Source organism: Purpureocillium takamizusanense, chromosome 11 (genome assembly GCF_022605165.1).
Source record: "Purpureocillium takamizusanense chromosome 11, complete sequence".
Lineage (NCBI taxonomy): Eukaryota > Fungi > Ascomycota > Sordariomycetes > Hypocreales > Ophiocordycipitaceae > Purpureocillium > Purpureocillium takamizusanense.
In genome coordinates this window covers 266,322-287,415 of record NC_063078.1, presented here as the reverse complement: position 1 = coordinate 287,415, position 21,094 = coordinate 266,322, and the positions used below count along the sequence as shown (strand labels likewise).

The 21,094-nt window shown below is 61.0% G+C and overlaps 6 protein-coding genes across 6 annotated transcripts; 3 read left to right on the top strand and 3 right to left on the bottom strand.

Annotated features, from left to right (window-relative positions):
- Positions 1-1,274: 1,274 nt before the first annotated feature.
- On the top strand, positions 1,275-3,961 carry MET3 (Sulfate adenylyltransferase). Its single transcript, XM_047991695.1, has 6 exons — positions 1,275-1,443; positions 1,644-1,895; positions 1,967-1,994; positions 2,055-2,237; positions 2,296-2,444; positions 2,505-3,961. The coding sequence occupies exons 2-6, from the start codon at positions 1,727-1,729 to the stop codon at positions 3,698-3,700; spliced, it is 1,725 nt and encodes a 574-aa protein (XP_047847707.1). The 5' UTR covers positions 1,275-1,443; positions 1,644-1,726; the 3' UTR covers positions 3,701-3,961.
- Positions 3,962-5,785: 1,824 nt separating this feature from the next.
- Positions 5,786-9,604, top strand: JDV02_009991 (uncharacterized protein). Its single transcript, XM_047991694.1, has one exon. It carries the CDS (start codon positions 6,088-6,090, stop codon positions 8,674-8,676), a length of 2,589 nt encoding a protein of 862 aa, XP_047847706.1. The 5' UTR covers positions 5,786-6,087; the 3' UTR covers positions 8,677-9,604.
- Positions 9,449-11,664, bottom strand: TRM44 (tRNA(Ser) (uridine(44)-2'-O)-methyltransferase). The gene has a single exon (XM_047991693.1). It carries the CDS (start codon positions 11,365-11,367, stop codon positions 9,730-9,732), a length of 1,638 nt encoding a protein of 545 aa, XP_047847705.1. The 5' UTR covers positions 11,368-11,664; the 3' UTR covers positions 9,449-9,729.
- Positions 11,665-13,541: 1,877 nt separating this feature from the next.
- On the top strand, positions 13,542-14,391 carry SUI1 (Eukaryotic translation initiation factor eIF-1; the record flags this gene model as incomplete). Its single annotated transcript, XM_047991692.1, has 4 exons — positions 13,542-13,569; positions 13,836-13,910; positions 14,050-14,142; positions 14,243-14,391. 4 exons carry the CDS (start codon positions 13,542-13,544, stop codon positions 14,389-14,391), a joined length of 345 nt encoding a protein of 114 aa, XP_047847704.1.
- Positions 14,392-14,538: 147 nt separating this feature from the next.
- Positions 14,539-16,997, bottom strand: JDV02_009988 (uncharacterized protein). The gene is made up of 4 exons (XM_047991691.1): positions 15,907-16,997; positions 15,747-15,802; positions 15,520-15,667; positions 14,539-15,372 (listed from the first exon to the last, which is right to left on the bottom strand). Exons 1-4 carry the CDS (start codon positions 16,483-16,485, stop codon positions 15,130-15,132), a joined length of 1,026 nt encoding a protein of 341 aa, XP_047847703.1. The 5' UTR covers positions 16,486-16,997; the 3' UTR covers positions 14,539-15,129.
- Positions 16,998-18,234: 1,237 nt separating this feature from the next.
- JDV02_009987 (uncharacterized protein) lies at positions 18,235-20,070 on the bottom strand (the record flags this gene model as incomplete). The annotated part of the gene is made up of 1 exon (XM_047991690.1): positions 18,235-20,070. The coding sequence occupies one exon, from the start codon at positions 20,068-20,070 to the stop codon at positions 18,235-18,237; it is 1,836 nt and encodes a 611-aa protein (XP_047847702.1).
- Positions 20,071-21,094: the final 1,024 nt, after the last annotated feature.

Here is a 21,094-nt window from a genome sequence, read left to right as displayed (position 1 = left end):
GGCACTCGAATGCCCACTCATAGACAACGTAATCATGTTCGGTGGCGGCGCGACCCGAAACGCCAAGTCTTGCCAATCGCAATTCTCATCAATTAAAACCAAACGCAGGGTAGTGCTTCGGATATGGGGCGGGCGCGAAACGGGTTCAAGAATTTTGAAATTCAAGACTCTAGGCGGCTCCATTAAATGATCCATGATCGACCGTCCTTTATTCACCCGCTGCTTCACCGAAGGTACAAGGGGACGTTCCGAGGATAGACAGCCCGAACTGGCACTCTCGAGCCCAAGGATCGAGATCTGCATTGGGAGGATGACAAAATTCGCGGCCGCATTGCTTTGAGTGGGAAACGTGGAGGCACGGAGGGGCTGCGGGGCTGCCGTCTCCAACTCCATTTAAGCCTGGGCTGGGGGGGCCGACGGCCCGATGAATGCCATCTTGACTTGCTTGATAATCAGTCCGGCGAGGCGGCGGAGAAGATGGCGCATAGGCCGCAACAGGGTGAAAGCGACTGCTTACTGAAGCAATACGCACGACCAACCGTGTAAGAGATTGAAACCGTCGCCAGGGCGCGATTGCAGCTCGCGGCGGACGGACACGGGGCGTCGCTGGCCCACGGAGCCGACATCCGAGCCAAGTGGCAGGCACCTGCTGCGAGAACGACGACGACGGCAGCGCCTGCCTTTTTCGACGTGGGAACTGCGAGGCTCATTCTAGTCAGCGACGGGCAAGAGTGCCAAGTAGCAACTGCCGCTGGAGTCGTCTTCAAATCCCCTGACGCATCAACAAGTCGTATTCCAATGAGTTGAGGCGCCCGGGGCCGTCACTCCCGCGGTTGACGTGCAGCGGGCGTGGCCTGTATCACTGTAACACACATTCACGGTGATGACATTCCCCAAACGTGCCGGCCCACGCGCAAGCACATCTGCACGCGCATGTACATTACAAACCTCTCACAAAATGCCCTGCACCAGCAGTTCGGGAGGGCGACACAAAAGACTCACGTACCGCTGCACCTCAATGCCGCCGATTGGCCTCGACGACCGCCAAGCGGAACCTCGCCAGCGACGTCCCCGAGCACGTCATCGTCAGGGACTTGGCCCCAGAAAAAAACCTCCATCCCACCCTTTTGCGCCGCAGGTGGAGCCGCCATCCAGGTCCAGCGCCGCGCTTTGCGTCGCTCCCGCGAACGGCACCGGACGAGGGGCACGCACCGGACGGAGATGCCCAGTTTGTCTGCCTGTCTCAGTGAAACGAATAAAAATAAAATCCCAGGCATTGAGCGGTGCCGCGTTCCAGGCCAGGTCAGGTCGCATATAAACGAGGCCGTCGCCCTATATACTTGCTGGTCGCCTCGACCGTTCCTCTATCCCTTTCCGTCCCTCGCCCGTCTGCGACATTCCCATCAAGCAAGGCACCACCATCCTTCCTGACGTCTTCACAAGGTACCGTGGCTGCCCTCCTCCTCCACCCCAATCCCACCCCCGACTCCCGGGCTGCCTTCCATCGCACGTTCCAGCCACTTGGCTCTGCTTAGCTTTCCCTCCCCCACCATTGCGTGATCGCACCTGTGGGCCAGCTCCAGGACCAGACCTCCGGCTGCGGACTGAAAAGGACTACCTATAATATCTAACCCGCCGTCCAGACCTCTGCGGCAGCGATTGGAACTCTGCGCCTCCTGCCCATCTTCCTCACGCCCAATTTGATACCCCTTCCCTCCACTCCATCATGGCCAACACACCCAATGGCGGCGTCCTAAAGGACCTGTTTGCCCGCGACCTGCCCCGACAGGCCGAGCTCGCCGCGGAGGCTGAGGGCCTCCCTGCCGTTGTTCTGACCGATCGCCACCTCTGTGATCTCGAGCTGATTCTCAATGGCGGCTTTTCCCCCCTCGAAGGTTCGTCGCGCTGCCCCGCGCCCGGCTGACGTTGATGGCGGGGCTCGGTGCTGACAGGGCTGCTCCCTCAGGCTTCATGACGGAGAAGGACTACAATGGGTGCGTTTCCACCACGGCGCTCGTAAAGAAGGGCAGGCGCAAATGCTAACAGTCGATTAGAGTCGTGGAGAACAACCGCCTGACCGATGGCGCCCTGTTCAGCATGCCCATCACGCTCGATGTCGACCAGGCCCAGATCGAGCAGCTCGGCATCAAGGCCGGCGCCAGGCTCACTCTGCGCGACCACCGAGATGACCGCAACCTGGCCATCCTGACGGTCGAGGACGTCTACCAGCCAGACAAGTACGTTTCACGGGTCAATTGGCTTTCAGCGAGCGCGGGCTGCTAACAGCGCATCCAGGGTCAAGGAGGCCAAGCTCGTCTTCGGCAGCGATGACGACACCCACCCCGGCGTCAAGCACCTGTTCAGCGTCGCCAAGAACTTTTATGTTGGTGGCAAGCTGCAGGCCATCAACCGTTTAGAGCACTACGACTTCCTCGACCTGCGCTGTAAGTGAATGAAAGCCCGTGCGGCCAATGGCTCTCCGGGCAGTGTGCTAACTCGCCTAGTTACCCCCGCGGAGCTCCGATCCCACTTCAACAAGCTCGGCTGGCAAAAGGTCGTTGCTTTCCAGACCCGAAACCCGATGCACCGTGCCCACCGGGAGTTGACGGTGCGTGCCGCGCGGTCTCAGCAGGCCAACGTCCTGATCCACCCGGTCGTTGGCATGACCAAGCCGGGTGACATTGACCACTTCACCCGCGTCCGAGTCTACAAGGCGCTGCTGCCGAGATACCCCAACGGCATGGCTGCCCTGGCCCTGCTGCCCCTGGCCATGCGCATGGGCGGTCCCCGCGAGGCGCTTTGGCACGCCGTCATCCGCAAGAACCACGGCGCCACTCACTTCATTGTGGGCCGCGACCACGCCGGCCCTGGCAAGAACAAGCACGGCAAGGACCATTACGGCCCTTACGAGGCCCAGGAGCTTGTCCAGAAGTACCAGGACGAGCTCGGCATCAAGATGGTCGAGTTCCAGGAGATGATTTACATCCCCGACAAGGACGAGTACATGCCCGCCAACGAAATCCCCGAGGGCACCCGCACCATGAACATCTCGGGCACGGAGCTGCGCAACCGCCTCCGCACGGGCAAGGAGATCCCCGCGTGGTTTTCGTACCCCGAGGTCGTCAAGGTGCTGCGCGAGCAGAACCCCCTGCCGGCCGAGAAGGGCTTCACCGTCTTCATGACTGGCTACCAGAACAGCGGCAAGGACCAGATCGCTCGCGCGCTGCAGACGACGCTCAACCAGGGCGGCGGCCGGCCGGTGTCGATGCTGCTGGGCGAGACTGTGCGCCACGAGCTGTCGTCAGAGCTGGGCTTCAGCCGTCAGGACCGTGACCTGAACATCTCTCGTATCGCCTTCGTCGCTTCCGAGCTGACCAAGGCCGGCGCCGCCGTCATTGCCGCCCCCATCGCCCCCTTCGACGATGCTCGCCAGCAGGCGCGAGAGCTCATCGAAAAATCGGGTCCCTTCTTCCTCATCCACGTTGCCACGCCTCTCGAGTACTGCGAGAAGAACGATCGCCGGGGCATCTACAAGAAGGCGCGTGCCGGTGAGATCAAGGGCTTCACCGGTGTCGACGACCCGTATGAGAAGCCCGCCAAGGCGGATCTGGTGGTGGACCTCGAGAAGCAGAACGTCCGCTCCATCGTGCACGAGATTATCCTGCTGTTGGAGAGCCGGGGTCTGCTCGACCGGCTGTAAAGGCTAGGGCGAGAGCGCCGTTTGGCTGAACCAGGTCGGTCGTGGAAGATGGAAAATGTTATCGCGGCACATTAAGCCATGGCGTTGGGAGGAGACTTTGATGAAGAGGACTACATGAACATGACGTAGAGAGCATGCTTATTGGCACTAGACGTGCGCTTCGAGCCGACGAAGCCTTTTGTGATAGGGGACTTTTCGGGCTGTCGTCCCTTGTAAATAGATAGACATGGTATCAATGCAATGCATTGTGCATACAAATGGACACGACGTTCGCGCCGAGAGGAGCCGTCGGTTTGCTATCTCGTTGATCGAAGGGCGGTAGGCAGTGGCCACATAATGGTTGGGCGACTTGCCCCCGTCCCTATTCCACTGGTGCCCAATGGCCAACAGGCCAACCCCTCGATGGGTACGGAGTAGGATAGCGCCTTTATGAGGAAAAAGCCGAGCTCTGGAAGTGCCGCCTAGACAACAGCCATGCCATATTTCTCCAATCGTACGCGCTCTTCGCCTTCCAGGATCCACGGGGTCAATATCCTCGGCAACGCGAGAACATGCCACTGCCAGTCTGCAATACCCGCCCCCCACCCCAGCAAGCGAAAAAAGCAGAGCGGACAGGGTCCTGACGAGCTGATGATGATAACTTATAGTACTTCGTAGTAATACTAGCGAGGTTGGGCCCTGTCTGTCTGGGCTCGGTGGCTGCGCTCCACTTGCTCCTCCTTTTGGGTCTGCGAGGGGCGTTTTGATAAGGCGGTGAACGAGAGAGGGCCGCATCATCATCAATATCGTCGTCAAGGTTCTAGACAGTGGGCGCCAGAGGTGGCAGGGGCCTGGTCTCGTTCCCATGACGACGACGACGACGACGGCAAAGACTCTATGAACACAGTGCCTAACTAAGATTATCAACAAGTACGATAGGACCGGGATGTGCAGTCTGAGCCCTCGCAGCGGCCAGCCACGTAGTTGGACGAGGGGGGTTTCTTTTTCTCTCTGGCGCCTGCCTGGGGTCGATGGCGGGACGTCAAGGCCCTGAAAGGTCCATTATGCACTCCCGTACAGACAATAAAGAGGAGCTGTGGGCCTCGTGAAGGTTTCAAACACTTGCCCTGGCGAGCCTGTAACGTGTCAAAGGGGACGCGGCAGCCTGCCGTTAGTATCCAACAATGGCAGTCGCCGCGTGTAGGTGGTTGGAGGGAGTAAAGGTACCTGCACGATGGCACGCATCGAGGGGTGCGCTGGCGCGGGCGAGAATCAGTGGTGAGGTGGAAGCCAATCATGCGCCTGGGCAGCGCGCCGGGCGAGATCGGCCCTCATCAGCGGGCTGGCTGCTGGCGCAGGACCCCCCAGCGGCTGTTCAACGTCCCCCCCTCCCCCACCCACCAGGCCCGAGGTACCACCTTATTTAGCCACCACCTCAGATTCCACCCTCAGGTACCCCATAACTATGTGGTGGGATGGGTGCCATTTGCCAAGCGCTTCGACGACGTCTCCGTGCCACTGTTGGGCCTCGGAGATCGAGCGGTATAGTACATGCAGTGCAGTGCAGTGCAGTGCAGTGAGTGATACGTACAGAGCGGATACCTCGAGCATGCGGCCTCGCAAGCTGGAACTGTTGGTTGCACATACATTAGTACCAGGTGGCCGGGCGCTTGTGACAGCGGCCCAGCACTGGCAGCCAAAAAAAAAAAGTCATTGGAAGGTCTCGGCTTGTGTTGGTTGGCGAGAGGGGTAGCAGCCCCACGCCCACAGCGCAGCGAAGCGCCAAAGGTAAGGTACCTTCACTCGCGCTGCACCGCTCGCTCAACGCCTGCCAGCTCGAAGCTCCTCACATCCATCCCGTCCATCCATCCATCCATCGTTCAGCGACGGGCGACAACTCTCGTTTGTGCGACGCATCAACAAGAAGGAGGGAAAAGCATCCCACGCTACTGTAAGCTTATGAATTGCCCAACTGCGCGGCAGCAGCGCTGGGCATCACTCCCGTCCCTTCGAATCGTTTTCGCGTCCGCTCCAAACTCACTGGCTCGTCGGCCACAGTGCAGGGCAGCTCTTGGTGTCGTCGAACCGCCCACCCGCCCGCCCGCCCGCAAGCGCCAACCCAACGGCTGCTCCCGTTAGTCCAGGCTCCCCCAAAGGGCAGTCAGTACCTGAGGTGTGCTAGGCTGTGAAGTCATCAGTGCCTGAAGCCCCCGAACCTCACCACCACCCCTCCCCAAAAAAGCTCCCATCCGACGCCACACCTCATCAGCCTCGACATCGACCACGACGCAGCCCTTGCCTCTTGCCCCCCCCATCATCTCGCCCAGGAGTCACATTTTTTTCTCCTTGCCTGGGCCGCCGTTCCTCCGACCCGCCTGCCCGATGGTTTGAGGATACCGAAAAAAAAGATGCCCTCCAAGGATCGTGACGCCGCCGCCGTCGACGCCGCCGCCGCTGCCTCTGTCGCCGGTGCCGATGACGTGCCGCGCGACAAGGCCCGCCGCTCCAAGTCGGAGCGGAAACCCGACAAAGACCGCGAGCACCGCCACCACCGCTCGTCCAAGTCGCGCAGCAAGCTTGGCGGCGAAGGCGGCAGCGACTTGCACTCGCACGTGTCGTCGCCGGCGAAGCGGCACCGCAAGAAGGACAAGGACAGAGACGACGCCCGGGAGCGGTCAGCGTCGACGAGCGACTTGGCCCCCGGGGTCTCCAGGATATCGCTCGAGCGACCACGCATCTCGTTGCCCTACCCGACGTTCAGCAAGGCGCACAGCAAAGAGGCCGTGCACAGCCGCGAGGACCTGTCCGGCAAGCAGTCGTCGCACCCCCTGACGCCGGAGCCAACCGACGCCGGTGACGAGGAGCGCCGCTCCAAGTCGGCCGAGCTACCTCGCAAGTCGTCGACCTCGAAGAAGTCGTCTCGCCCACCGAGCCCTCCCGAGACGGACGTGGCGGCGCACAAGAGGAGATCGGAAAGGCCACCGAGGGATGACGACCCTGCCTCGCCCGCGTCCCGGTCTGGCTCGCGCACCGACGACAAGGCCTCAAAGGTCAGCCGCAAATCCGGCTCGTCCAGCCAGGCCACCTACATCAAATCTCCAAAGCTCAGGGCCCACGAGAAGCTGCGCCCGTCTGGTTCGGTCCGGTCCAGCTCCTCACGGCACTCGATCAAGCGGACGGACTCGACGAGGAGCAGCTCGCGGCGGCATGAGCCCAGGGACGACGAATCCTCACCGTCGAGCGTTCAGGACTCGTCCCCCAAGACGCCGACCCCTTCCACTCAGTTCCCGCTTTATGGAAACGTCAAGAACGAGCCATCTTCGACGCCCGATGTCGGTCATCACGACTATCCCTCCAAGACGGCGACACCTGCCTCTGCGGCACCCGCGCCTCCTCCTCCTCCTCCTCCACCGCCTCCCGCTGTCGACATCCAAGACATACCCCGGGTCGATTACCTCTTGCAAAATGGCGGCTTATCTTACCCGGTACCGCGGCATTTCTTGTCCGTCTTGCCGCCGCAAAACGGCTCACGGCCGTCGAACCCGCCTCTGGCTGGCGCCGAGACATTGTTTGCGCCCTTCTTCAACCTCCTTGAACAGTACTCGACCGTCCTTTCGAAGCAGGGCTCAATCGCCGTCGCCACAGGTCATCGCTCGGTAGCGCGGCGCCTACTCGACCGGCTCGAGAATGTGTTTTCGCGAGACCTCCCCCCACACGGCTGCACCTGTGTCATGTGTGATCGGTCTCATGAGGTCCATGGCGGCTTGACCTGGGGTGACGTTCTGGAATGGGTGAGCGGTCGGATCGAGCTACCGCAGTGGCCGCCCTTTGACCTTGCAGAGATCAGCCTCAAGGCGGCCGAGATTTCTGCAGAGGCGCCGCCGCGCCCGTCGTCCCCCGTGCAGATGGATCCCGATATTGCGGAAGAGTTCAGAGAGCATTACCTGCGCCAGTCCAAAAAGGTGCGGTCTGCCGTGGACAAGTGGCTAAACAAGACAGGCGAGGCACCGGTCCCTCCTCCTCAGGAGGTGGACGACGAGACGCTGGCCTTTGCCATCTTGACCAACCTGGACGCGGAGGACCGCCCCTTCTTCAATGCCCTGTTGACTGGTTCTCGCGAGCTCAAGTCGTCGACACGCGCCCCAACACCTGGAAACCGCCCGCGAAGCGACTTTGTCGTCAAGTGCGGCCTGTCTCTTCAGCGACTATACCGACTGCAGCAGGCGCCCCGGGACGCCGAGTGTGTCACCTACCTCGTCAAGAATCCGCACACGCACGATCTGCTCGTGACTATTTCCAACATCAACAAGTCGGAGTGGGAGATCCTGACGTCCGGACGGTTCGATGGCTTTCTGTGGTCCGGCGCGGATGCCGATGATTTTGCTGCCGGAGTCGAGTCGCGGGGAGGGACGCCAGTATTTGGACGCTCTACGATGAGCCCTGGACCACGGGGCCCATCAGCCATGGGGTCAAGGAACACGACCCCGTTCTCCCCGTATTCGAGGGGCGCTACGCCCGCATCCTTCATCAGCCTCGCGTCTTCGGGCCTCCCTGGCGGAAGACAACCCGTGTCGAACGACGAGGAGATGGAGATGGCGGCCGCCGCGGAAATCGAGCGGGAAATTTACGCGGGCATGGAGATCCTCGAGGACGCATTCGAGAAGCTCCATCACAAGGCCGAGATGGTCCGCACGGCCCTGCGGCAGCGGGGTGCCGGGCTCATGCAGAACTTCCAGAGCCGCCAGCGAATCGATGTGCTACCAAATCCGGGCTCCGCCAATTCGCAGGGTTCCGGATACGAGCGGCCGGGGTGGGCCACGGCAACCACCGCGGGGAGCGAGGCCGACGGCGGCAACAGCGAGGAGGAGTGGTTCGACGACGTGGACATTATGCCCGACGACTCGGCCAGCAACATCAGCAGCTCCCGCCACCGGCGGCCCAAGAGGCGCACTGAGCGGCGGACCCCCGCGCCCATTGAGGAAGACGACGAGGAGTGATAAGTAGCGGCCCACGGCTGGTCTTGTCTCTTGGCATACGCGCGAGGCGAGATTCGCACAGAGGGCATCGACAGATGGAAGAATGCATGAATGGCGCGGGCCAGCGCGATAGGTGCTCTTGTTCGCATACTGAACCAAAAGGGTGTCCATCTGGTGTTTCGATGACGACCATGAACGACGTTTTACGAGGGCGCGACGCATGCCCCTCCTGCAGATACCACCACTTGTTGTTATTGCTGTTGTTCATCTGAGTGTCTTCTTTCCCCCGCTCCTCTCTCTTTCACGAATTTGCAACGGCGGCATCTTTTGTGAATTTTCCGAGCATACGCTGCGGCCAGATGGCAGGGCCGTCGCACCCCCGCAAATGGCATCATCCAGGTCTTCTTTTTTTTTTTTTGCATGAGTCTCTGCTTATACGTATTGTTTGGGCGAAATGAAGAAAATACCTACGGCGCCAGCCTCGACTTGGTCTTTGACTATCTGGAGGGAGAAGGGGGGAGGGAGAGCAAATGGCATGGCATGTCGTGGCTTGGATGGGGTGGAGAGGGGCTTGAATCTGGGACATTGGGCGACCTGTGTCTGGATATCTTGTCGATGCGGACGGACGGGCGGACGGACAGAAGACGACGGCGATGGAGGATCTGAGCGATGGTGACGGCGCGCAGGACAATGAAGCAGATTGCGGACCTGGCGACGCGTTTTGACAACGTCGAGCCGGAAGGGGCAGGGCAAAGGGGGGGCCTGTGAACGGACACTTGAGAGTTTGAGCAATGCATGGCTATGGAGTTTAGGTACCACACGGCCCCTAGGTGGGTTGGCTGGGTGTCTGTTCTATATATGACGGGGTTCTATCATCCAGTATGTACGTCTGTCTGCCAGACAGCCTCTGTTCTCGCGTGTTTATACTGTCTTTGTGCGTGGGATGGACCGTCTACTGTCTTGTGTCCAAGGTTCGGTCGAGGGCGTCCCCATCCATCTATCTACCCACAACGCCAACTGCGCGCTTGTCCCTACCTACGAAGTAGGTTATGGTGAGACCGCTCACTCACTCACTCAATGGCTGCGCGGCCCAGACTTGACCAGCTTCGCCACGTTGGCAAAGTACCCCTCTACGCCGCCATACTTGTGCAGCACGGCATCAATGTCCACATCGTCGTCGTTGTCGTCGTCATTGGCATCATCATCATTATGGTCAGCGTCGCCGCCACCGTCCCCCACCACGGCGCGTCGTCTGCTCCTTCTCCTCCTGCCCAGCAGGCACACGTTGCGGGTGCTGGGGATGCGCAGGTGCTCCGTCTCCACGTCCCAGCCGCAGTCCTCGGCGATGTGCGCGACCCAGTCGACGAGGGAGGCGTACGTCGACTTGGGCTTGGACCTGTCGCGGGGCGGGGGCGCGCGGAAGCGCTCGCCGGTGAGGCTGTGGCTGCAGCAGGGGATCGTGATGAAGGGGCAGCGCGACAGGGCGCCGAGGATGGGGGTCCAGGGCGTCAGCTCGTCGGCGTGGTTGGACACGATGAAGGTCCCCGGCGGGAAGGTCCCGTCCTGGATGGCGTCGGCGTCGATATCGAGCTGTTGCTTCGTCGTCGTCGTCGTCGTATCCGCGCCCGCGCCGTCGTTGCAGCGGGGCACCACGCGGGGTAGCAGGAGACGCTGCTCGAGGGACCGGCCGGCCGGTGCGCCCCCTGCCGTCGTCTCGGTGCAGTATTGCGCCCAGGACTTGCGCGCGCGGGCGTCGAAGCCCCATCCGGCGTACCCCTCCTTGTTGAGGATGTAGACAAGCAGGCCATTGCCGCAACCGATGTCGACGAAGCCGGGGAACGCGGCGGGGTCCTTATACATGACATCCCAGAGCTCGATGAGAAACGCGGCGATGCCGAGGTCCTCAAAGACATGTTTCCCAGGGTCCGTGGACTCGGCCCACGTATCGACGAGCTGGCGCGCGTACTTGTTCTTGAGCGCCGTGTAGCGGTCCTGGAACTTGGGCTGCGGGATGACGACATCGTGGTGCACGCGCTTGACGTAGCCCGAGGCGCCACCCTGGCCGTGCTTGTGGAGGATCTCGAGGAGGTGGTAGGCCATCCGCCGCAGCTTCTGGTCGTTGTCCAGGTCGCCTTGCCGGAAGGGCAGGAAGTGCGTCGATATCGAGCCCAGCCCCCGAGCCGGCTCCCACTCGTGTAAGTGGGCGATGCCGCAGACCTTGGGGTGGTAGAAGGGGAGCTCGGCAGCGGAGGCAGCGTGCGGCATGTAGAGCACCAAGGAGCGGACGTGCTGCCCGTCAGGGGATTCTGACCGGTGAATCGTGCAAGTCTGCTCCATGGGCCGGTCCCTGCGGTCGTTGCGCGGGATGAGCTTGCGAACCAGGGTCCGCCGCCGGAGGAAGCCATTGATGTCTCGCGGGATGGGCGCGGCAGCACTCGCCTGCCCCGCCTCACCGCCGGCGGTCTCGTTGTCATCGTCATTTTTTCTGTTGTCGTGATCGTCGTCGTCGTCGTCGTCATCGTAGAGAATGTCGGCCCGGAACAGCCAGCTAGAGTTTAGGTTGGGGTTCCGGACCATGTTCATCATCTTGTCGACAAACAGGTCCGGCCCAAAGGTGCAGCCATGGCGGTAGAGCGGGACCCAGGCATCGCCGGCCGAGTCGTCGAAGAGCGGCGGCGTGGACGGCGGCAGCTCCTCGGGCTCAAAGAGCATGCTGAAGACAATGCCGCTGGGGACTTCCCTTCTGCGGCTGGAGCGGGTGGTGGTGTGTACAGTGTTTTTCTTAGTTCTATGTTTTTATTTTAGATGGTGGAGACGCCGGGATGTCGGCCAGCTGCGGGTCTCGTCGTTTCTGCGTCGGCGAGGGATTGTGAGACCATCACGGGCTGCATCGCGAAAATGGCCATCAATCAGCGTATGCACCGCAAGACAAGGACGATCCGGAGCTCATCAACCTGACCTGACCCTGCATATTGAGGGAGGGTAGCATGTTGCAGCTCGTTGTTGTCGACGATGGGACGCGCGACAGGCGAGCTTCATCGTCAGGTGGTGGGGCGGCAGCGAATGAGGGGCAGGGAGGGGCAGGCGGCTTGTCGCACTGCAACTGCACGTCAGCTCTGCCCCCACGGCACCAGCCGACAGCAGCACAGTATAGCACAGCGGTCCAGTACTGTGCGTCTGCCCTGGCAGGCCTGGACACCTCTGTGCAACCCCTGAAAGACAGCAGGTAGTATCCACCCACGCACCATGGAGGGGAGCGCCACCCAGTCATCCTGCGCAGCTCATCCACACCGTGCCATTGGCAGCCCGCGCACTGCGGTGGGTCACCGGACCGTCTCCCTGCAGGCTTCAACACGGCGACTTGACGACATCACCGCCGCATGCACGGCAGAGCCATGTGCTCTCGATATGATGCTCACGAGCTCGCACACCCCGGTCATGTCTAGTTTGCGGGATCGTGTCTCCGTCTCTGGAGACAGCCCGGCGGAGAGCCCTGGCGCGCCCGCAAGTACCTACATTCATAGAAGGCCCGACCCGCTCTCTCTGCGCCCAATGCCTTCAGGGCTGCCTCTGCCCCTTGTGGTGCCTTCGAATGGACGACTAGTGGCGGCGAAAGGGTACGTGTAACCACTGTGGCGAGCAGGACAGACGTCGAGAAATCTCGCGCCCATCATGTCGCTCGCATCGCAGCATGACCATCATTGCAGCGACGGCGTCGGGTCCCAGGTGAGGCCGGCCGGCTAGCCAGCCAGCCAGCCAACAAATGCGGCGCACGCCACATGGCTGCGTTCAGCATGCAGGGACAAAACGGACATGGCCGCAGCACAGAGTTTGATGCAGGACCGCACCGTATTATACTCCAGACTTTTGTCCTCTTGCCCCACGCCACAGGGGCCCAGACAATCCCGGGTACTTCGTACAAAGGTTGCGGGGGCAATTACATGAGTGAGCGAGCGACGGTAAGCAGGCAGGCAGGCCAAGACGGACTGGAATTATTCAGATGCCATGCGCAAAGCCACGGAAAGGGCGCATCCCGCCGGTCATCCAGCCTGGCCGTGGCTGCAGTGAAACGGCGGTGGGTTGGCGATGGCCGTCTTGCCTCGGCCGTCATTGGCCTGCCGCTCTGCCCGTGGTGGCTGGGCTGCGAGTCCGCTGATGACGCTGTGTGCCGCCGCCGTTCTTGGTGTGTGTGTGTGTGTGTGTGTGTGTGCGTGCGTGTGTGACGCTACGCGAGTGTGTGCATGTGCTGTGTGGTGAGTGTGCGAGTGCACACCTAACTTTTCAGGCAGAACGGCCTTGGATGAAAGAGCCTGCTGCGCTCTGCCCTCGCCTCGCCTCGTCGCGTGGGGCGGGTCCCGCTTGCTGGTGCGCTGAGGTGCGCTGAACTGAATTGGATTGGACTGGACCGGCTGGCTGGGCCCGGCCTGACTTGGGCCAGGCTGCGCTGGGCTGCGCTTTTGCTTTGGCCACCCACCCGCCCTCTCTCCCTCCCTCCCGCGCTCGCTCGCTCCTCGCACTGCCCCTCGCTCTTCCATTTTAACTGGGCATTCCGTTTCCTTCCATTATTGCCGCCGCGCCCCTCACCTTCACCTCCAACCCCCAGGAAGCAACAGCAACAACACCACTACCACCACCACCGCACTTCAACGCTCGTACGCAGACTTCGCTCTCGCACACCCTTCTTCTCGACAGATTAAAAGAAACCTTGTCCGCTCTCCATCGTCGTCCTTGCCGTCCTCGCTTGCGAACCCAGCCGTCCCCCAACCAGCGAAACCAAAACACACACACAAATCAGCGAGGCGATTTCTTCAGGCCTTTCGCTGCAAACCAACTGCCCCATCCTTACAAAACCCATTTCCCACCGACACCCCGTTACCTCCGAGTTTATGTCCATCGAAAATCTCAAGACCTACGGTACGCCCTCCCTCTGATCCATCACTTTTGCCCATTTGTGCCCTCGTCGCCCTCTGCTCGTTGCCCGCGGCTCGTCGCGGCCGCACGCAGCAGGCTTTGCGCCGCCCCCCCTGGGGCTGGCTTTGATTAATCGCGCCAAGCCAAGCCCGCCCGCGGCATGGGACCCCGCCTCACCAGCAACGCAGAAAGGCCCAGCGCATCAGGCCGCCCACTCACGCAGACGTCATGTCAACCCCCGATTGTGTGCTAACGTTGACTACCTCTAGACCCCTTCGCCGAAGCCGACGAAGACACCGGAGAAACCAAGCAGACGCAGAATTACATCCATATACGCATTCAGCGTACGTCTCCTCGCCCCCGCGACCCCGCACCAGTCGCTTGCCTCCTCGTCGACCTCACGTGAGGTCGAGGTCGAACTTCCGGCTGCCCAGTGCACGTCACGCGCCAGCTTGCATATGTGCTAACCTGTCGTCTCCGCAGAGCGTAATGGACGTAAAACTTTGACCACTGTCCAGGGTCTCCCAAAGAAATTCGACCAGAAGAAGATTCTCAAGGTCATCAAGAAGAAGTTTGGTATGTCTTATCCCCCCCTTCTCCCCACGCTCACCCCAACGCCGCCCACCGTCCCGTCGGCTCGTTCACCTAGCACACCTTAACTAACCCGCACGTGCAGCCTGCAATGGCACCATCGTCAACGACACCGAAATGGGCGAGGTGATCCAGCTCCAGGGAGACCAGCGCAAAGATGTCCAGGAATTTCTTGTCGACAAGAAGGAAGGCCTTGAGCTAGACCCCAAGACCATCAAGGTCCACGGTTTCTAAGCTCGCAATGCGCCGTCGTCGCCCCGTCAGCAGCAGCCTGCGTCCCCGCGGCCCGGCTGATGGCGAGAACGGTAGGGACGAGAGGGCCCCCCCGGCATATTGCGCCTCCTTCAGCTGCATCGATAATACACCAGGGGTCAACTCGGCTCCAAGCGTTCAGGGACGACGGGCGCACCCATTCCCAACGCCGCGAGATTTTTATTCATCATGGATGATGAGGGGATCATCGGCCTGCGCTCCCGTCGCCGCCAAGCAGGCACGGTCCGCCGTTCTGCTTATCCCACACGAGAGTCGGGCTACGGGCCAAGTATCTACATGGCTTGTCGGTCGCTCGTTATGTATTCTCAGGCAAGCCCAGCCGTAGCCTGGGGCAATAAATGGAAAAAGAAGATGGCAAAAACGCGTGTGCAGCCTTGTGACGTGTGTGACTGCGAGCGCCTCCTCCAAAAACGCCGTGACCTCGTGACGCCGCGTGCGAGTATAGATACAAATGTCCACTCCAAGCCCGACGCCGGCCATGTATCCAAGAAGGCGAAAGGGAAACAGCCCTGAGCTGATGGCGATGCACGACGCAGGGGCTGTGGTCAGTGCGAAGGTCGCCAAGCGCAAGATGTGTAGAAAAGAATGACGGGCCCAGGCGAAGAGGACGGAGAAGAAGAGACAAAGAGAAACACGAGAGAAAGAGGAAAATGGGCACGCCTGCAACCGTCGTCTCATCCATTATCCTCCGGGTCCCCGCTACAGCTCGGAGCGCTCAATGGCGCCCTTGACCCTCGCCCACGCGCCCCAGCCGTCGTTGAGCAGCTGCCTCCCGCGCGCGACAAAGGGCATGGTGGGGTAGTCGACGAGGTACGAGTGCATGTGGACGAGCAGCGTGACCATGGTGATGTAGCTGGCTATAGAGAAGACGTTGACCGAGGTGGACGTCTCCTTGCGGATGTTGATCTTTTGGTGCGTGATGTGATAGCACACGGTGAGGGTCTGGGCGATTCAGGGGTTAGCACCTTGCCGTTTTCTCGCGAGCGCGAGCTCGTACGGGATCAATATACGTGAACGAACTCGGGGCGGGTGAGAGAGGGGGAGAAGGGGGTGAGGAGTGGGTAGGCAGGTGGGGGAGAGAGCACGTACGGTTGCGATGCCGATCCAGCCGGGGAGGAGGAGGCGCTGGTCGTGGAAGCCGCCCGTGAGGGAGAGGACGGAGAGGGTGAGGTAGGCGTTGACGGCGTTTATGGTGAGGAGGCGGACGATGGTGGCTTGCGGGGTGTAGTTGATGAGCCTGAGCGCGGAGCGTCAGTGACTTATTGATCATACTGTACGGTGGCCCAAGGGGGGGTTCCTCAAGTCGAGGCACGTACCATCTCGACATAAGGCAGTCGGTGAAGAAGAAGGAGAGATACCCGCACGCAAAGCACTAAAAACTCAACAGTCAGCGGCAGATGCTAACCTCAGAGGGCATCAGACAGACAACAACGTCAAGGAGTAGTAGTTGTCATCATCGTCAAGGCACGCACGCACCCATATCGTCGCGAGCGCCCCCTCGGTGAGGGCAAAGGGCCCCATGCCGTCACCGTCGTCGAGGACGCCGGCGGCGGCGAGCGGCCTCGCAGCAGCGCCGCCGCCGCGGGGGGCACGCCCGGGCCCGTTGTTGGGCAGCAGGCGGAGGAGCAGCTCAAGGGCGCAGGGCAGCCCCCACCACAGCGCGGGCAGGATGGAGCACAGGCGCAGGGCGAAGAGCCACGGGTGCCATGGCGGGGGCACGTTGAGGACGACGGCGACGCGGGGCTGGAGGATGGACGGGTGGACGGACGGCGGGGGGGCGGAGTTTGGTTGTTGTTGTTGATGTTGCTGCTGTTGGTGTCGTTGTTGTTGTCGTTGCTGATGCTGAGGTTGCCCGGGTAAGGTCGTCGTCGTCGCCGCCGTCGTATGTGTATCTCGGAGGGAAGGGGAGGTCGCAGAGGCGGGGATCGGAGAGGACGCTACGGCGGCGGCGGCGACATAGGACGGCGTGACGGGGGCGAGGGGGGGGAGCTTGTCGGACGACGTGGACGAGGCAACGGACGAGGCCCTGTGGTGAGGGCGGGCCGTCGTCGCCATGTGCGCGGCTAGGCCATGGGACGAGGGGGACCGCGCGGACGTCGGGGCTGGAGCTGGAGCTGGAGCTAAAGTGTTGGACGGACGGGACGGGCGAGTAAACGTCACCGGACGGAGGGACGGCGCAGCAGCAGTTCGATGAGAACAACTAAGCGAGGCGAGCCGGGGCCGGGGCAATGCGGGGAGGAGAAAGTGGCCGGTAGTGGCGGTGGTGGTGGTGGTGGCCGGCGGATTGCGTGCGGCGATGTCGGTAAACGACGAGGAGGAGAGGAGGAGGAGGAGGAAGCTCGCGCGCCGGGGTCAAGGTCCTGCAGCAGCAGCTCTGTCTGCACTTTGGTAATTCCGCGTGAGGAGCAGATTCTCCCGTTCGCACGACGCACGTACGAAACACACACAACGCAGCGGGGGATCGTGAACGATCAGGAGCGAAGACACGAAGCCCGAAACCGAATTGAAAGGATCTTTGGGGGGAGCAGGAGGAGGAGGGGTTGGCGGGCGAGTTGAGTTGGGTAGCTCCTACAAATGAATCAATGAGGTACTAAGTTATACGTGACGTGCTGGATGGATGGAGGAGTGTGGGTGCACCACTTCCAGCTTCCAGGGCGCTACGGATAACCGCTACCGCTAACCGCTACCGCTACTGCTAGTCACGTCGGGGGTCCCACGGTTGTGCATGGTGGGCACGAGACGAGCCCGGAGAACAGACCAGGACCAGCCAGCCACCCAGCCAGTCAGTCCAACCTGCTGGGGGGCAGCCAGCCAGCATCGCGCAAGTTACACAAATAGGGGTCCCGCAAAATTGTCACAGGCACCACCTCGCCAGCAGCAGCAGCCCACAACCTCAGCGCCTTTATAATTAAGGTGCTCAGGGATCAAGGTACTTCGTACTCCGTACGTCTAGGCGCAGGTACCTAACCTACCCTCCCTACCTACCTTATCAACCCCCTCCCCACCCTCGTGCTGGCTTCCCCCGCCGGCTTCGTTCCCTCCCCGTCGTGCGGTTCGTTCCAGCCGTGATGGGCGTTCGCGCAGCCCTGTGGGTAAGGTGAGCTGAGCTGAGCCGAGCAGCAGCGCGCACGGTAGGCAGCTGAGCCCAGTCCACCAGTCTCGCGCCTCAATGAATCATAGCGCGTGTTCCCCCAGGTGTTTCCCTCCCTGAGGGAGGTCCATACCTTAGTAGTACCTTAGGCACTCTGCAAAGTATCGTACATGTCAATCCTTCATGCACCTCTGCGGGCAGGACTGCGAGATTGGGGGCGGGGTTGCGTTATCTCAAGCAACACCTTTGTGCCTTGCTAAGGATTGCCCAAAACGCCGCCATTGGCGACCGGCAGTTGCTGTTTACATGCAAGCTTCGTAAAATTTTGGTACTGCCACATACTCTCCGCGTCCATATTGTATATCAAGCACAAGAACGCGTCGAGGTTAACAGCAAATTTACTACTATACTGTGGTATCAAGTGTGATTCGAGGCCATGAGACAAGCACTCGGTCCCCGCTTCCCCCGCCCAGAGGCAAAGAGACCAGGGCTCCGAAGAGAGCCTGCTCACAACTATACTGAAAGCAACAATGACACCTATCATGCAAACGTTTCCGCAAACATGGCTCCGTGTCTCGATGCAAGGTTCCACTCGTCCTCGGCCGACCTTCCGCGCATTGCCACCAAGATCCATCCAACCAATCCGAAACCAATCTTCCATAATGCAAATCCACCTGCGTCGATGTCGGCCCAAAACGAGTCGCCATCACCACTCACTCTGCTTCCACCTCGATATGCTCCTTCGCGGCAGTCTTTCCAACGCTCACCTTCCCATCATACTTCTTGTCTTGTTCCTCAGCCCACTTGTAGAATTCCGTGCCGAGCTTCCCCTCCTCGACCGCCTGGAGCAGGGAACCGTACATCATGCGCAGCAGCGGCTCCGCGTGCTCGGGTGTCGTGATGCTGTTTGCCTCCTCAATCGAGATGCGGGGGTATTCCTTCTTGCCCGAGGGTTTGGGGCGCCCATCCCCGATTGCGCCAAACACGCAGCGTCGCTTGCGATAATTTTCCTCAGCAACAATCTCCTCCATTGTCTTGCCGAGAAGGTGGGAGCCGGCGTACCAGCCACGCTCGGTCCGCAGCTGGCTATCGTTCCAGATGGAGCCGCGCTGGCCCGAGGCATCCACACTGCTCAAGTAGTAGCCACCGCCATATCTCTGACGGGCCTGCGCGTAGTATGCGGCATAGTCATAGCCCTGGTCCCAAGCGGGCCCGTCAACATAGGCAGAAATGCCGGTGTTGTTGCGAACGGGGGAGCCATCAGGCTCCGAGGTCTCCACGAGCTCAGCGAGAAGGCTCTTCTTCTTTGGCTCAGATGGCTCGTCTGAACAAACGGCCTCAGAAGAGGGAGGAGGCGTCTGGATCAGCGACGCCGTAGTAAAGGTCTCAGGGAGAGAGTAGGCTCGGGGGATATTGGCTCCGAGGCCGCTGTCCACCATCTCCGCTCCGGCGCTGGCGTTGTTGGAATTGCCAGTTCCTTCCACGTACTCCAGAGGCTGTTCCATCGTCTCGAGACCAGACTGGAACGTCTTCACCATGGAGTCGTAGGCGAGTGGGCGATATTGTCGCTGGCCAGGTGGTCCGGCAGTCAAGGGAGCCGGGCCAGAGCGTGTGCTAGACGCTGAGGCAGACGACGGCGGCGTCATGACATTCTCGAGACCCGATGCCGGGCTAGGGGACCGAGTCATCGAAATTGGAAACAGCTTGTTCTGCGTAGCAGTAACATTGCTGACACCATCAATGTGCGAGGGGCGCAGCAGAGTGAGTCCCGGAGGTCCTCGAACACCCGTCACCTCGTCCTTGGGCGGCACCTTCTGAGTGCCTGCGGCAGGGAAACCCAGGACAGGAGCGGTCAAGGCCTTTGGAGCGGCCAAATCAACAGTTGGCTTGAGAAGCTTCTGGGCATCCTTCTGGCACGGGTTCGGGTACGATGCCAGGCTCTTCAGCCCGTTGATGCTCATGCTGAGTAGATGGGCGGGGGGGCCAGCATGGTCATCGTCGGCCTCTTCTGCATGCTGCTCGGTAGTGGATCCAACCAAACCGTTACCGTCGCCATCGACGGTATTGTCCAGACGCTCCTTGGTCGTCTCGGAAGCGTTGACATTCTCCTTTTGTGCAAGAGAGTGCGTCTGAGTGGTGGAATGGTTGCCGGTATTCAGGCGTGGAGTCTGAGAAGGCAGAGCGATGCCCATGGAGCCATGCTCGGAGGTGCTCAGAGGACTGACGGCACGGTCCGAGTTCTGCTGCAGCGGAGCATACTGCTGCATGCCAGTGGAGGCGCGTCCGTTGGCAACCGCCTTCATGGTCAGTCCGGCGAGGACGGCCTTGGGGAAGAGGCAAAGCTCCGTTTGGTTAACGCCAACGTTCCACTTGGTGGAGCGTCCGCGACGTGCAGGTGGCTGGAGCGGCTGGGACGAGTTTGGGTTGTATATGGTGCCAGCGGTCGTGTAGGTCGGCTGCTGAGGCGCGGGCGTCGACGCAGCAGACGCGGGCGTAGGCGACGACGACGACGAAGCGTTGTTATTTGCAGGCAAGGGCATGACTGCCATGGCTGATACCGATGTCAGGTCAACGCCCGGATGACGGATACAGCTTCCACGCGCGGGAAGGTCGAGTATCTAGAGGAAAGTCCATGTTAATCGCCGAGCCGCGCAGCATTTTCGAGGGGAGGCGGCACCAACGAATTGGGGGGACGCGGACGGCAGTGAAGAGCTGCCGTACCTATCGATGATGGTGGACTTGGGCGAACGGGTCGACGGACTCGACACGTATCCGAGGAAAGAAGAGACTGAAGTTGTTTGCCAAAAGGGAGATGTGTGAAGGTTTCGTTTTTCCTCCCGATGCCAGGGAGAGTGTTTCGAAGGATGTCAGGTATACCCCGTGACGAAAGAGAACCAAGCGGCGGCAGCGCAGGCTCGAAACGAGACGAAGCAGGCGCAGAAAGGAAGAGGACGAGATACAGAAGGCGGGCTGCTGTACGATGAAGGAGGCTGAAGAAGAAACAGGCCTCCCTCAGCGTTTGCTTGTAGGAAAGCGCGAAGAAGGCAGCTGGACGAGAAGGAAGGAAGGAGGGAAGGGGTGGCGGCTGCGGCCAGAGGGCAAGGGCTGCTGGCAGCTGCGGCGGCGGTGGCAGCTTTGGGACTGGATGAGGTGGGTAGGCGGGCTGCGCGAAACTCGAGCACACAAGGGCCGCTCGCAAAGAGGTCTGTCAGGTCGCCCCCTCCCCCGTCTTTCTTCCTCTGGCTGGATTCTTTTCGAGAGAAACCACTGATGGCAGGACATGAAAAGGCGGCGGCGGCCAGGCTCCGATTCACACGCTTTTATTCACTCCCACGCCACATGAGAGAGACGTAGCGACCTCGCTGCCGTACCAGCTCTACGTACCAAATCAGTTTAACGCCTATAGCCTTCCGCAGGCCCTCGCAGACGAGCCTTCGACAGCACATAACAGCAAGCCGTTTCGCTTCTATGATTCTATCTTGCAAACATGGCGGGGCAGCGCGAGTGCCCCTCCTGCCCCTCCTCGAGCAGAGCCGCCGCACTTTGCACACGCCCCGCCTGTCAAATCGCACC